The following is a 14710-nucleotide window of genomic DNA, read 5'->3' as shown; positions in this document are numbered from 1 at the left end:
CCAGTATATATTTAAGTTTGCACTCAAAAGATGGCCATCGGCTGTCAACTGCAACCAAGACAGGAAGGCAAGCACAGACAAAACCAAACAGACCACTATGATCTGTTCTAGGTGGAAAAGTTACACATTAACATGTATTCTTTCCCTGACATCGCCTGATACTTTGCCATCCTTTTGATGTTTAACTTATAAAAACACAGGGTCGTAAACACTTTCACAATGTTTTGTGAAACATAACCCCCCCATCCCCCCCCCCCCCCCCATAAGACTTGAGTCAATTGGTGCACTGTAGTAGACTAATTATAGAAGTGAGATTCATAGAGTTTGGATACCATTTGTTTGTTAAGTACATAATCACCTATGATAGTCACATAACTGTAAATACAATATGCAGTAGTGGTGGTATTTTGACAGTCACAATAACAATATTGTCACTTTAGATTTAAAAAAAACTAATTAAAAAAAACTTTAAACTAACCTTTCCGCTCATGATGTTAATGAAGTTTCACTTGAAATGCAAACTGAGGACAAGAATAGAAAGTGACCACTCTCTTCTCTCACCTTATTGTTATTGTTATTGGTTTTAGCACCCAACTGGTCTGGTGATACCAGATGTGTTTCTAAATGGTAATCATGGTCACATACCCCCTTTTTCAGATATTGTCCTTGATGTCCCACTGCCACTCCCAATGTACTCAGAATAAGTACATTGTGAAATGCCAAATTTTTTCTCCAAGATGATACCCCAAAATTATATATACAGACCTACACACAGGACTACATAAAGTGCTTGTGCAAACAACAATTGTGTAAACAACACAACAGAGTTCAGTAAGAATAGTATCACAATGCAGAACAGTGCCAACTAGTACAGAGAAATAATGTAGAATAGCATGCAAAAGCATTGTCCTTTTAATGATAAATAGTGTATATGTAAACATTTGGTGATTTACAGATATTTTGTTTGCATTTGTGTGTGCCTGTGTGTGCGTGTGCCTGTGTGTGTTTGTGTGTGTGTGTGTGTGTGTGTGTGTGTGTGTGTGTGTGTGTGTGTGTGTGTGTGTGTGTGTGTGTGTGTGTGTGTGTGTGTATGTGTGTGTGTGTGCACATCAGTCCAGTCCAGTTTTGTTTTATAGAGGATAATAGCTTGAGGGAAGAACCTGTTAAACAGTCTGGATGTGAAAGCCAAATTATTTCTGTATAATTTCCCAGACCACAGGAGGGTGCTTGCAGTGTGTGGTATAGATGTCTATGAAAGCTGCTCAGGATGCTTTCAATAGTCCCCCTTTATAACATAGTGAGAATGGGTGGTGGGACCTGGGCTTTTTTCAGCTTTAGCAAGAAGTAGAGGTACTGCTGGCTTTTTTGGTTAAGTAGCTGGTGTTGAGGTGAACACCAAGGTATTTGTTGCTCTTGGTGCTCTCTATAAATGGGATATTGATGATCAGCAGAGAGTGGGCACTAAGTATCCTCCTAGTGAACAACCATCTCTTTTGTTTTGTCCACATTCAAAGACAGGTTGCTGGCTTTACACCAAACTGTGACCCTGCATAGAGCTTTCCACACATCAGCCATGGTTAGCACCCATCTTCTACATAATGAATGTTAAGTGGCTGAAAACATACAAATTTGCCTTTTGGAATATCTAGGTCCATACACTCAAAGCTATTCACTTTTGCCAATTGCTCCTGGATTTTGCCAAATGCAAATATATTGGTTTCCACTGATTTTGAAGAATGTGAAACCTAAAAGTAAAACAAAAATATATTTTTTTAAACATATGGTGCCACCTGTATGTTCTTGCATAAATTAACATGAAATTTCAAAGGCATATAGATGACAAGATTTTGGGTTTGGGGCAAATAAATGTTTGGGGGGCGCATTGCTAAGGAACTGAAACAACTAAAAAAATGTGGATTTTGCAGACTAAATCCATTAAAATCCATTAAATCCACTAAAAAATAGCTATCATGTAATCTGAGTCATATTAACCACGGGGAGAGACTATTCATGATTGTGCACACAAGATCATGAATATAGGTTTGGACAGCCCTGTCTCACAGCATTTCGTGATATAGTCACAAAATTTTTAAAAAAAGTATTGTTTTGTGAATTTATGAATTTCCCTCTTTTTTTCATGTCACTGAGGATCTCTTTCTATATAGTGTATTTTAATAGGAAGTATTTTGGTGCCTCTGCCAAAGATTTCTTTCCACAGACACTGTATAATTTTTTTCTTATTTGTTATTGATTTATTTATTTTTTTATCTTGAAGCACTTTTACTTAACATTTCAGCAGGAGATTTTATCCTTGTTTTCATTGCTTTATATTTGGTAAGCCATTTGCTATTATAATCCACTGTCAGTGGTTCCTTCCAGTCAAAATACATTCAATATATTCTACTAGTTAATTAAGGAGACTGCGTTAATTATAATAAGACATACACATTTCTTTCATATATAACTCTAACTATATATTTTCTGCCTTATTCTCTGATAAAAATGGGGTAATAAGATTATAGTAATCCCCCATTTATCATGGTGGTTACGTTCCAAAACCATCCGAGATAAACGAAAAAAACGCGATAAATGGACCCCACCCAATAATGCTATTTTAAGTATATAGTACTGTACTGTATTAACATTTTACCTCATTTTATCATTAATAATTATATTTTATTAATACATTTTATTATTTCAACATAAAACTCCATAAAAATAATTCCCTATAAGTTTTTTGGTCTATTGTGCTATCCATAAGATACCTTTAACATGCGTTTTTCACAATATTCCCCTCCTCTGACCTCCTCAGATAACTCTCTTCTTTTCTTTCCCTGGTCCATGTTCAGTGTGGTGTACAGAATGATATCAAACAACAGAGTGACTTCTGTACTGTTCTCCATTTAAAAAATGAGAAGACTGATTACATATTTGAAGATGTGTGATATTAATTAAATAAAACACTTTTTTCCATTTCAAACTATTTTAATGAAAATACCCATTGTCCATTTCCTCCTAAAGTGGTTCAATAGGGTTGATGTCAGTGTTGCCACTCATGGGCAGGCCATTCAGGTTCAGCTCTTACTGTGCACAGGGTCATGCTGGAATTGCTGGAAGATTTGGGCTTCTTTGTTTTAAATGTTACAGCATTTAGAAACAACCTGTACAAATTGTTTGCATTAGAACTTTGTGGTTCCAGTTTGTTAAGACATACATAAGGGTGTAATTATGTAATATATATGTTTGCATTTTACACCATTAATGTAGGAATCACACCAAATATGTACAAATTACCTGAATTATTTAATTATTTAGGAGATATGCCACCAGTTAATAATTTATTATTTCATCATTATTTATTTTTCTCCACAAATGTAAACAAAAAATATCTGAAGTTCAAAGTTTAGCACATTAAACCTAGTCCTGAATGTGCCATCAAAAACGAACTTAAACATTACTTAGTTTCTAAAAGGATTTTAAAATTTTGTTTCAAATGCACCTGTTCAGTGTGAATCTGGAGGAACCATACTTATATGTTGATTGATTAGGAGGAATACACTTAGTTGCTTTGCTGGAGACATTATCTGATAATAGTAATTTGTTAGTGGTCTGGTTGGCTTTTGAGTGGTGCCTTGATAAACCAATCAAAATGGTTAGTGGACCGAAGATGCCAGAAGAGTTGCAGGAGAGCACTTGCGGAAGATGAGGATTTTGCGATTCTTCTCAGCATTCAATGGGCAAAGTCTTATTAAAATGTTAATTGGCAGCATGGACTCACCACAGTTGTTTTGGTGAATCTCTCTTGCAGATATTCCTTTGAAACTTCTTCTTCTTTTGGCTGCTCCCATTAGGGGTTGCCACAGCGGATCATCCGTCTCCATAACCCCCAGTCCTCTACATCTGCCTCTTTCAAACCCTGCATGTCATCCATCACCACATCTATAAACCTCCTTTCTTTTTCCTCCTTCCTGATGGCTCCATCCTCAGCATTCTCCTACCGATATACCTCCTGTCCCTCCTCTGAACATGTCCAAACCATCTCAATCTCGCCTCCCTCACCTTATTTCCAAAACGTCCTACATGCGCTGTCCCTCTAATAAACTCATTTCTAATTCTGTCCATCCTCATCACTCCCAATGAAAACATCAACATCTTCAGCTCTGCTACCTCCAGCTCCACCTCCTGTCTTTTACTCAATGCCACTGTCTCTAAACCATACAACATCGCAGGTCTCACCACAGTCATATAAACTTTCCCTTTCATTCTTGCAGATACCCTTCTATCACAAATCACTCCTGCCACTCTTCTCCACCCACTCCACCCTGCCTGCACTCTTTTCTTCACTTCTCTAACACACTCTCCATTACTTTGCACTGTTGACCCCAGGTACCTGAACTCCTCCCCTTTCACCATCTCTTCTCCCTGTAACCGCACCACTTCACTGCACTCCCTCTCATTCACACACATGTACTCTGTCTTACTCCTACTGACTTTCATTCCCCTTCTTTCCAGCATGTAACTCCAGCTCTCCAGGTTCTTCTCAACCTGCTCCCTACTCTCACCACAGACTTCCCCTTGAAACACTTTTGGCTTTTAACTGTTAGGCTGTCGGCCAAAGTGTCTGATCCAATAACTGCCCATGTAACTGGAGTGTTAATAATCCTTTATCTTGATGTTTATGCAGGTTGCAAGTGGAGGCAACAAACTATTATAGATTTCCTTTTTTCCTGCAAACATTTGCCCATATAGCATGCACTTTCATCTTTTTTCCATTGGAGTTAGCAGAGAAACAATTTTGATGAGATGCATTGAAAATGTATTTACTAAAAATCTCTGTGGTGTCAGCCTACACATAATTTTTTTTAGCTCAGCGGGGATGGCAATGAGCTCCTATTTGCCTGAGGTTAACAAAGCCTCTAATTTTAGGAGTGATGTCATTCTCTCAGGTCTATGATCAGTGGTAAAGGTGAAATGTTGCAGTAGACTCTACTAGAAGAAGAATCTTCTAACAGACTTTAAAGCTTGTAAAGTTGTTATATAGATGAAACATATTTATTAAATTCATCCCACATCCCACACCACCTGATTACTCCACTCTCTCCACTAGTTTTTAAGGACTAAAAATATATAGTACTTTTCAAAATTAAGATAAGATAAACCTTTATTCGTCCCACCGTGGGGAAATTTCTTTGTTACAGCAGTATGAAGAAAAATAAAAAATAAAAAATAAATGCAAATATATAAAAGAATAGACAAATAAGACATACTATAATATTACAAGTATATACACAACACAATATATAAATACAGATATAAATATATAAATACAGATGAGGGAAAGTACGTATTACGTAATTAGAATTATTGAACGTAAAGTAAACACATTGTTGCACTGTAATTTTACAAATTATTTAAGATTGAAATTGTTAAAAGTTCCTTCATGCAGATAGTCTGACTTAAGTTATTCACCAGGAACAAATTATATGTACATTAAATACATACATTTACAGCTTTTAACAGAAGCCCTTGTGCAGAGAGACTTATAATCAGTGTTGTGCTAGTTACTAAAAAATAGTAACCAGTTACAGTTACTCGTTACTTCATTCAAAAAGTAAAAAACTAAATTACTTTGTTGATTACTTACACCAGAAAGTAATGCGTTACTGTTAAAAGTAACTTTTTAGTTACTTTTTTAAAGAACCTTCTTTAATGTTCCCATTAATGCCCTTTTATGCGTTATGGTCTATACAAACACAAAACTGACTTAAACACAAAGTAATTTTTAAACACTATTTTATTTAAGTCAGACCAACACAAACTGAATATATCACAAGGATTTCTAAAATAAATAACAAAACAAGCTGAATAATATAATCAGAATCAAAAACCAAAGTGGCTTCTGCTGTTGTGTTGAGCTCTTAAAAATTTTCCCTTTCATTTTGCCGGTTCATCCACCAATCCTACAATGCGTCTCTGCTGTAAACAGGTTAGACTGTAGTCTACACTTCAGCCGGAATTAATTTATTTTAAAAAGTAACGCACAAACGCCCCACACGGTAATGGTAACGAAGTTACTTTATTTTTAAAAGTAAGGCGTTACAGTATTAGTTACTGTCAAAAGTAACTTCGTTACAGTAATGCGTTACTGCCCAACACTGCTTATAACTGTGCCGTTAAGAGTAAAGAATCTTGCTCAAGGGCCCAGCAGTTGCAGCTTGATGGTGCTGGGATTTAAACTTGTGACCTTCCAATCCAGAGTCTAATGCCTTAACCACTGAGTTTACACCTCCCAGGCTTCTTCTTTTACTGATTATATTTGTACATATTGTATAAACTATAAATTCCTCTTTAATTTAAATGTATTTCATCATTGAAGGCATGTATGTTTTTGTAAAAGTAAGGCTTCATTTGTGAACTCAAGCAATGATGTTCACCAGTACATAAAAACCATGTGCAAATTTTGTGTTAAAAGGTGCATATTTCCCAATGAGTTTTTTTTATGTTATTGTTGTGAGCCTTTGGTTATGTGGATTCAACATCAACCTTGTGTCTAACAGGAGCAAATTCTATGAACTGACTCCTACTGTGCAGGTGCAAAAAATTGCAGAGAGGGAAATGAGATGAGAAATTAAGAAATTCTTACTTCCTTTTGCAGCTAGCTCTAGCACTTATATACTTTCTTAACTGTTCCTTAAAGCATTTAACTTCAAACTATTTTTTTTTTTATTATTAATACAATTTGTATTGAATAGATGGACTGTTTTCATCCAAACCTGCAACTGAAAAACAAATACATTTTACAAGAGCAAAATGCTTGACAACTATTCGTGGTTGAAATTTTAAATAATATTAAGAGCTCTGATAGACCTAAAATAAAATACACACCATAACAGAACCATTAGACTTAGTAATCAAAAGTAATGACAAAATAGAAATAATTTCTGTTTATATTTTACCATTCACTGTTAAATAAAAAAAAAAACTTAGTGTCACATAGACTATATGAATTTATGGCATTTGGCAGACGTCCTTATCCAGAGTGACTAATAATTATCTCATTTATACCTTAAGAGCTTTACTCAAGATCTCGGGAGAAGGATCTCGGTGGTGCTGCGATTTGAACTCATGATCATGAAAAATAACTATTAGAGAATAGTCTATATAGGTTCTCCTATAAAAAAAAAAAAAATCCTATATTTTTGTGGGAGGGTTAGTTTATGGTTACAAAAAACGAACATACAGAGAAAGTTCCTAAAACATTATTTAGTTATTTTTGGTTCGCAAAAAATATCCAAATCGGAGAGAGAATGATGAGAGAATGATGAATTGTATTGTGTTGTGTTTATTAATGATGAAAACAATGTCTATAAAAACATTTAATGAGAGTATAAGTATCGATATCGTCACCGGTTCTTAATTTAGGTTTGAAAAGCATCCATTGTAATCAGCATCCATTGTATATATCTACACTACTCCATCGTGTTAGATGGAGGACCTTTGCCGTAAAACGACGCACATGCGCCCTACAGTTCGGGGAGGGTCGTAAAGCATAAAGCAGTGCGAGTCCAAGAACCGGGCAGGAGACGTGGATTGGGAAAAACAAGCACACACACGTCGTTTCACGGTCATGGCTGCTCGCGACAGGGTGACACATTTACTTAGGCAGCTTGTCGTTCAAGCGTAAGTCAAACAACTTCCGCAAAACAGACCATTAATCGATTAAATTCTGTAAAAGTTGCATAATAATTCTAACCATATTACAATCGAATAGCATCCTGCATAACTTTAAAACGTCATGTACGCTATATATATATATATATATATATATATATATATATATATATATATATATATATATATATATATATATATATAATGTGTGTGTGTGTGTGTGTACATGTATATGTGTGTGTATATGTGTGTGTATATGTATATGTGTGTATATGTGTGTGTATATATATATATATATATATATATATATATATATATATATATATATATATAATGTGTGTGTGTATATATATATATATATATATATATATATATATATATATATATATATATATATATATATATATATATATATATATATATATATATATATATATAATGTGTGTGTGTGTGTGTGTGTACATGTATATGTGTGTGTATATGTGTGTGTATATGTATATGTGTGTATATGTGTGTGTGTGTGTATATATATATATATATATATATATATATATATATATATATATATATATATATATATATATATATATATACACACACACACATATACACACATATACATATACACAACACACACACACACACACACAAACACAGAGTTCAGTAAACTCAGTGACAGCGTGACTTAAGCCAACAGGTAAAAGTGACACTTAATGTGTTACCTACATTAGTTACTTATTTAACTTGATCCCAGACGATATGTGAAAGATAGAAATACAACAGCTTTAAAGTTATGCAGAATGCAATCAATATATATATATATATATATATATATATATATATATATATATATATATATAGAGAGAGAGAGAGAGAGAGAGAGAGAGAGAGAGAGAGAGAGAGAGAGAGAAATTTGGCAGGTAGGTTGTTCCAAACATCTTTGAGAATTACCTAGATGTTGACCAATATGGGTTTTTCTTAATGTCAGGAAATCATAATGTAGTGCTGATGTGCTGTCCTAAAGTTACAAAGAAGCACATTTATGATATTTAAAAGTGAATGATTTCCAGTAATTTTTAGTTTTTCATTGCTTGTAAATATTTTAAGTACTTTTCTAAATGCTTATTAGGTATTAATAAAAAAAAAATTGAATTAACCATTTATTTTTTAATTGAGCAATGTATTTGCATATATGTGCTTCTACAAGACAGATACAAATAACTCATGGATAAGTAACTTTATTTTTATTTACAGTTCAGAGTTCTTGCATGTCAAATTCTATGCGATTATTTTTTGAATAGGTGCAGATGTCCTGCTCACTCTTCCACACATTCTGTCCACATCAATCAGTCAGGTGTGTTTCTCATGTGACAAGGAAATACAGGTTCTTAATATTGTTCTATAAAAGGTTTAGGATTTAAATCATAGTATGAGCTGATTACCACTTACCCTTAATGACCACCTTCATTGTGGACAGGTGCTGATCTTTCCTTTGGGAGAAAAACTGACTTTGCTTTTGAGGTTGGTATCAGTCTTATACTTATAACATGCATCAATGTTTTATATTTATTTCATTTAAATGTATTGAATTGTATTAAAAATGTCTAATAAAGATTCTCTTGTGGTTTTGCCTGTGTTTTTCAGATGGCCTGCTCTAATGTCAGATATGGAAAGGGTGTGACCAGAGAAATTGGCATGGTAATAATTTTATTATTGGCACGGTTAGAATGAACACATAGTAATAGCATGCAATTTATCTCAAGCAATATAGGTGAATTATGTAGTTATTAAATGATAATTTATATTACAAACTGACAGTTACAGTAACATTGCAAAATATTTATGAGTATTTTAACAAATATTTCTTTCATCTCTAGCTGGCTATGCATAATTACATAAACCAGGGGTTAAACAGTGCATTTAAGATTTTGATTAATACATCTACTCTTTATCTATTCATACGCAAGCTCCACTGAGCCCAGACACAAAGCAATGGCTGAGCTCGGGGAAAAGAGAATAAACGCCTTAAAACATAGAGCTTGGTTAAATCTCACCTGGCAGGGTCAGAAACTGGTTTGCAATTAAACAACAGAGACAATTCTAATATAAGTATAAGAAATGTTAATATTTGCAATTACAATGGCAGTAGAGTAAAATGAAATCATTTACTATTTTAACAAATGATAACATATGTATCTATGTTATTAAAATCTTACTTCATATTAATTTTTATATAATAAAATAAATAGTTAAACCATATACCAATGACAGGGAACGTATGTGGGATTTGACGTGTATTTTTTTTAATAGTTGCTCTTGTTTAATGCCAACTGTATCTAAGACAGTTTTGACCTTTAAATCCACAAGTCATGGAGTTGTGATCCACATGAAAACACAAGTGGGTGGAACTGTGGTCACTTGTTTGGTAGAAAATAAATTAGTAATTTATTGTCTAAGAAAGTTAACAGTCTTGTACACCAGGATTTTTGTGGTAAGCTTCTATTTTCTTATTTTAAATTTTTTCTAGCAATTTTGACACCCCTGATTAAAAAAAACCAAAACTTGATAATGTATCCACAAGGTGGATTAGTGGTAAATTTTAACTTTTTTTTTAAAATAATAATAACATCAATTTGGGTATAATGTTTCTGAATGTTTTTTAGGACATGCAAAATATGGGTGCACAAAATGTGTGTTTGATGACGGACAGGAACCTGTCCAGACTGCCTCCAGTAACAGCAGTGTTGGACTCACTATCAAGACATAGTGTGAAGTATGAATGCTATGACGGTGTGAGGGTGGAACCTACTGATAAGAGGTGGTATAAATGTGTATATTTGTGAAGCAACAAACACTGAACTGTAAATATTTTAATTCATTTGCAGTCTTTTTATGTTGTGAGCATGATGGCTATATTGAATGGCTAATAAATTGCTATTTTCATTTTTAGTTTTAAAGAAGCTATTGATTTTGTGAAGAAAAGGAATTTTGATGCATATGTAGCTGTTGGTGGTGGATCTGTGATTGACACCTGTAAAGCGGCCAATCTTTACGCATGCCACCCGGAGGCTGACTTTCTGGATTTTGTCAATGCACCAGTTGGAAAAGGAAAGCCAGTTACCCAGCCATTGAAGCCTCTTATTGCAGGTATTTGTATGAATATTATTTAGGAAATACGGAACAATGGGTTACATGGGATGTTTTCTTGATGCTTGACTGATGTATGATTTGACTAATATATAAGTATGGCCCTTTTATTTATTTATTTATTTATTTATTTATTTATTTATTTATTTATTTATTTATTTATTTATTTATTTATTGGACAATCTTAAACATTTTATACAATATATTGGTCTAATTATCTATTAATTACCATTAATTATTGTCTAATTAGTTCATATCACATTCAGGGAAAACCTCTTAGTTTGTCAAAGCATACAGTATCTAATCAGGAGATGAATGCAGATTTAATACTTTTTTTTAATAAAGTGAGATTAGGCATGGCACATAGATCAGAAACTTCGTTTAACTTTAAATTCCAAAACTGTACACAACACATCCTCTCATATATATTTTTAGGGGTATAACTATTCCATTGTTCAAAACTAAGTAAAACAATACATTCAGCAGACTGCATATTAATAGAAATGCTGATTTATATAAAAACTACTTATTTGACATGGGGTGTAATAAACATTTAATCAAACCTACACTTCTGTCACTGACAAAAATAGTTTCCTGTTTGTCTTAAATTAAGATAGGATGCAAGTATCCTTGAAAGAAGAAAAGCAAACCTTTGTAATAACCACACAGTTAGGCAATTAGGTGGAGTATTAGCAAACTAGGTCAAGAAACATCAACACTCAGGAGCAAGGAGGAACTGAAAGATCTAGAGAAATCTTTAAGACTTTCAACACTTTGGATTCCTGTTAAATTAAAGTCATGTTAAGTTAAAGAAATCACTGCAGCAGCCTGGAAGTTAGGATATAGTAGACTATACTGTTTACTAAAAAAAGCTAAAAATAAATAAATAAAATAAAAGCTTTTTATTTTTAATGCTGTTTTAACCAATTAAAATGTAAACAAATCAAATTCATATTAAATTGTAAAAGCTGCTTTTAGACAGTAAAAGTAAAAGTATATAGTGAAATTAAGTCTATACTCTGTAATAAACTTTGTCTATGTGTGTTTTTCAGTTCCCACTACAGCAGGTACTGGGAGTGAGACCACGGGGGTAGCAATATTTGATTTTGAGTACCTGAAAGCTAAAACAGGTGTGAGAGAATTAATTTTGAATGTAAAATATAAATTTGGCTTTTCAGTTTGAGCTTCATCCCAACACTTGACACTTTATATGTTCATTATATGTTCATATACTGTATATGTTTTTAGTATCTGGTTTATCATGTAAATTAAATTTGGAAAGATTTAACAGTGTTAATATGCCACTATTTTGTTTCCCTTAAATGTAATTTAAATGTGTTCTTCCTTGTATTTTATTCAGGTATAGCAAGTCGATCACTGAAGCCTACTTTGGCAATGGTGGATCCACTACACACACTGCACATGCCGGACAGAGTCGCTGCCAACAGTGGTTTTGACGTACTCTGGTAAAACACATTGTGTGCATGTGTGAATTTGAAGTGAATATGAATTGTTACTTTACATTTATTCTTATTTCAACCTATACTCATCCAGTCTCTCAAACTTTGTCTATCACCTCTAATAGCCATGCTTTGGAATCCTACACTGCTTTGCCATATAACATGAGGAGTCCTTGTCCCACCAATCCTATTACCCGTCCTGCCTATCAGGGTAGCAATCCAATCAGTGACGTCTGGGCAAGACATGCCCTTTGTATAGTAGCCAAGTACTTAAAACGGTATATATTTTTTAAAAAAACAATCCATTTATTTTCAGTTATGTTTAATGTTGTGCCATAACAGTGAAAAGTTAGCTCCTGTAATAGCTGTAAAATTATCCACTTACCTGCCTGCCTGCCTTTTTATCATTGTTTAATTAATAAAAGCAGCTTGACATGTTTTTAAAAGCCATAAAGCCTCACAGAAAACTTTACCATTGCAAAAATGACCAAACTTAAAAATCCACTTATGTAGCTTGTCCACTAGATTACTAGACATGATTAAAGAACAGGCTTATTAATATAAAACTTAAATTACCTTTTTATCTAGACTTGTAGTCAAAGTGCGATTTATATATTTTTATTATTATTAATGTTGATAAATTTGACCTGTTTTTAGGTAATGCACAACAAGGAATTTTACTGTATGTCTCTTTAATGTTGTGTAGTTAATTTTCCTTTACCCTTTACAGTTTCACCATGTTTCAAAAGGCACCCATTAATGTTATGGCTAAACAAGACTTGTCATCATTTCTATTTATTACTTGAACAGAATCCTAACTTGTTTTTACTTTATTTTCTTTAGTTTATGGTGTTATAATAAAATAAGAATATTTGGCAAAAAAATACAAAATAAGAACAATATATCTGGCCAGCATTATGCATAATTGTCTGAGCAGTCTTGTACAGGTAAATAAAAAGTATGAGAATGAAAACTTTCATACATCTTGTGTGTTTGTCAGAGCAGTGTGTAATCCAGATGATGTAGAGGCACGCTCCAGCATGCACCTGGCAAGTGTGTTTGCTGGAATTGGCTTTGGTAATGCAGGAGTTCATTTATGGTAAATCTTTTTTTCCATAAATAAATATTTCACAGCAATAAAATGTTATAGAATATTTTTATATAATAGGTATAATATATAATTGATAAATTATTCTCCAAGTTTATTTTTTATTAATAATAATGACTTGTAGAACCAATCGAAAACAAGATTCATTGGAACTTTAGTCTTAATTGCACTCTTTGTTATTTTATTTCAGTCATGGAATGTCATATCCCATCTCTGGGAACATTAAAACCCACAAAGCTAAAGGATACAATGTGGACCACCCGTTAGTGGCAAGTGCAATCCTAAACAAACACTTTTAAAAACACAGTATTATAAAAAATCCTTCACTTTGAATAAGGTTTAAATAATTTCACATGGAATTACTGTAAAATTATGTCCAGCATTGGTATGGCTGCATTACAATTTATTAGCTGCTATATGTTTGCAGTTCCTCATGTATTTGATTTTTTTTATGTATATAATTTTGTATGTGGATCATAATTGAAGCCTCATGGACTCTCTGTGGTTCTCACATCCCCGGCTGTGTTTGCCTTCACTGCCTGCATGTGCCCAGAGCGCCACTTAGAGGCAGCAGAGATACTAGGTAATGGACAAACATACTTTTTAAGTGTATTATGTGGACCTGAAACTTTGTTTGCATGTATGCCTATATGCTTGTGTGTGTGTGTGTGTGTGTGTGTTGTTAAGGTGCTGATATAAGGAATGTGAAGAGAGAAGATGCTGGTCGTGTGTTGTCAGATGTACTGAGGAAACTTCTGTATGACCTGGAAGTGGAAGATGGCTTGTGTGAAATTGGCTACAGTAAAGAGGATATTCCTGAACTGGTGAAAGGAACTATTCCACAGGTTTGCTCTTATCTGCTTTACTTTTTGATGCCATGTTTTTTTTTAGTAGATTTATATTGTATATTTATGTATAGGTGCATTTGTGCTTTACAGGAGCGTGTGACAAAACTTGCACCAAGATCCCACACTGAAGATGATCTCACTTGTTTGTTTGAAGCATCCATGAAACTATACTAAACATGCAAAATACTTCATCTGCTTTGTTTAAGGACAAACCAAGCATATGGCTATGAGTATGAACTATAAATAATTATGATTGGTTCATGATTCATTGATTTGCTTGTTAAACAAATAAGCAGTTAATTTTTTTATGAGTAAAATGTTCAACAAAATTTTCTCTGCCTTTTGTAGTCTTCTGCAGGACCTTCAATTCATAAGTTATTCATAGCAAAGTATTACCCAGAAGCACTTTAGCTTAAATACATTATAAATTTGATGGAAACATATTAGTAAACTTATTTTCTGATATAAACACTCAA

The 14710-nt window shown here is 33.4% G+C and overlaps 1 protein-coding gene across 1 annotated transcript; it reads left to right on the top strand.

Moving 5' to 3' along the window:
- The first annotated feature begins 7520 nt into the window (after window positions 1-7520).
- Window positions 7521-14563, top strand: adhfe1 (alcohol dehydrogenase iron containing 1). Its single transcript, XM_083524953.1, has 14 exons — window positions 7521-7680; window positions 8973-9025; window positions 9149-9192; window positions 9316-9369; window positions 10335-10489; window positions 10622-10818; window positions 11871-11948; window positions 12179-12284; window positions 12404-12556; window positions 13279-13377; window positions 13577-13655; window positions 13873-13969; window positions 14074-14231; window positions 14325-14563. Exons 1-14 carry the CDS (start codon window positions 7628-7630, stop codon window positions 14406-14408), a joined length of 1410 nt encoding a protein of 469 aa, XP_083381079.1. The 5' UTR covers window positions 7521-7627; the 3' UTR covers window positions 14409-14563.
- Window positions 14564-14710: the final 147 nt, after the last annotated feature.

Source organism: Silurus aristotelis (genome assembly GCF_946808225.1).
Source record: "Silurus aristotelis genome assembly, chromosome: 22".
Taxonomy (NCBI): Eukaryota; Metazoa; Chordata; class Actinopteri; order Siluriformes; family Siluridae; genus Silurus; species Silurus aristotelis.
This window is presented reverse-complemented; position numbering and strand designations above follow the sequence as displayed.

Bases quoted from the DNA above. Each gene is read 5' to 3' on its own strand.
- adhfe1 (XM_083524953.1), top strand. From the start codon at position 7,628: ATGGCTGCTCGCGACAGGGTGACACATTTACTTAGGCAGCTTGTCGTT. The intron at 7,681-8,972 runs GTAAGTCAAACA...TTTTTTGAATAG, and splicing joins AGGCAGCTTGTCGTTCAAGC to GTGCAGATGTCCTGCTCACT. The intron at 12,285-12,403 runs GTAAAACACATT...CACCTCTAATAG, and splicing joins AGTGGTTTTGACGTACTCTG to CCATGCTTTGGAATCCTACA.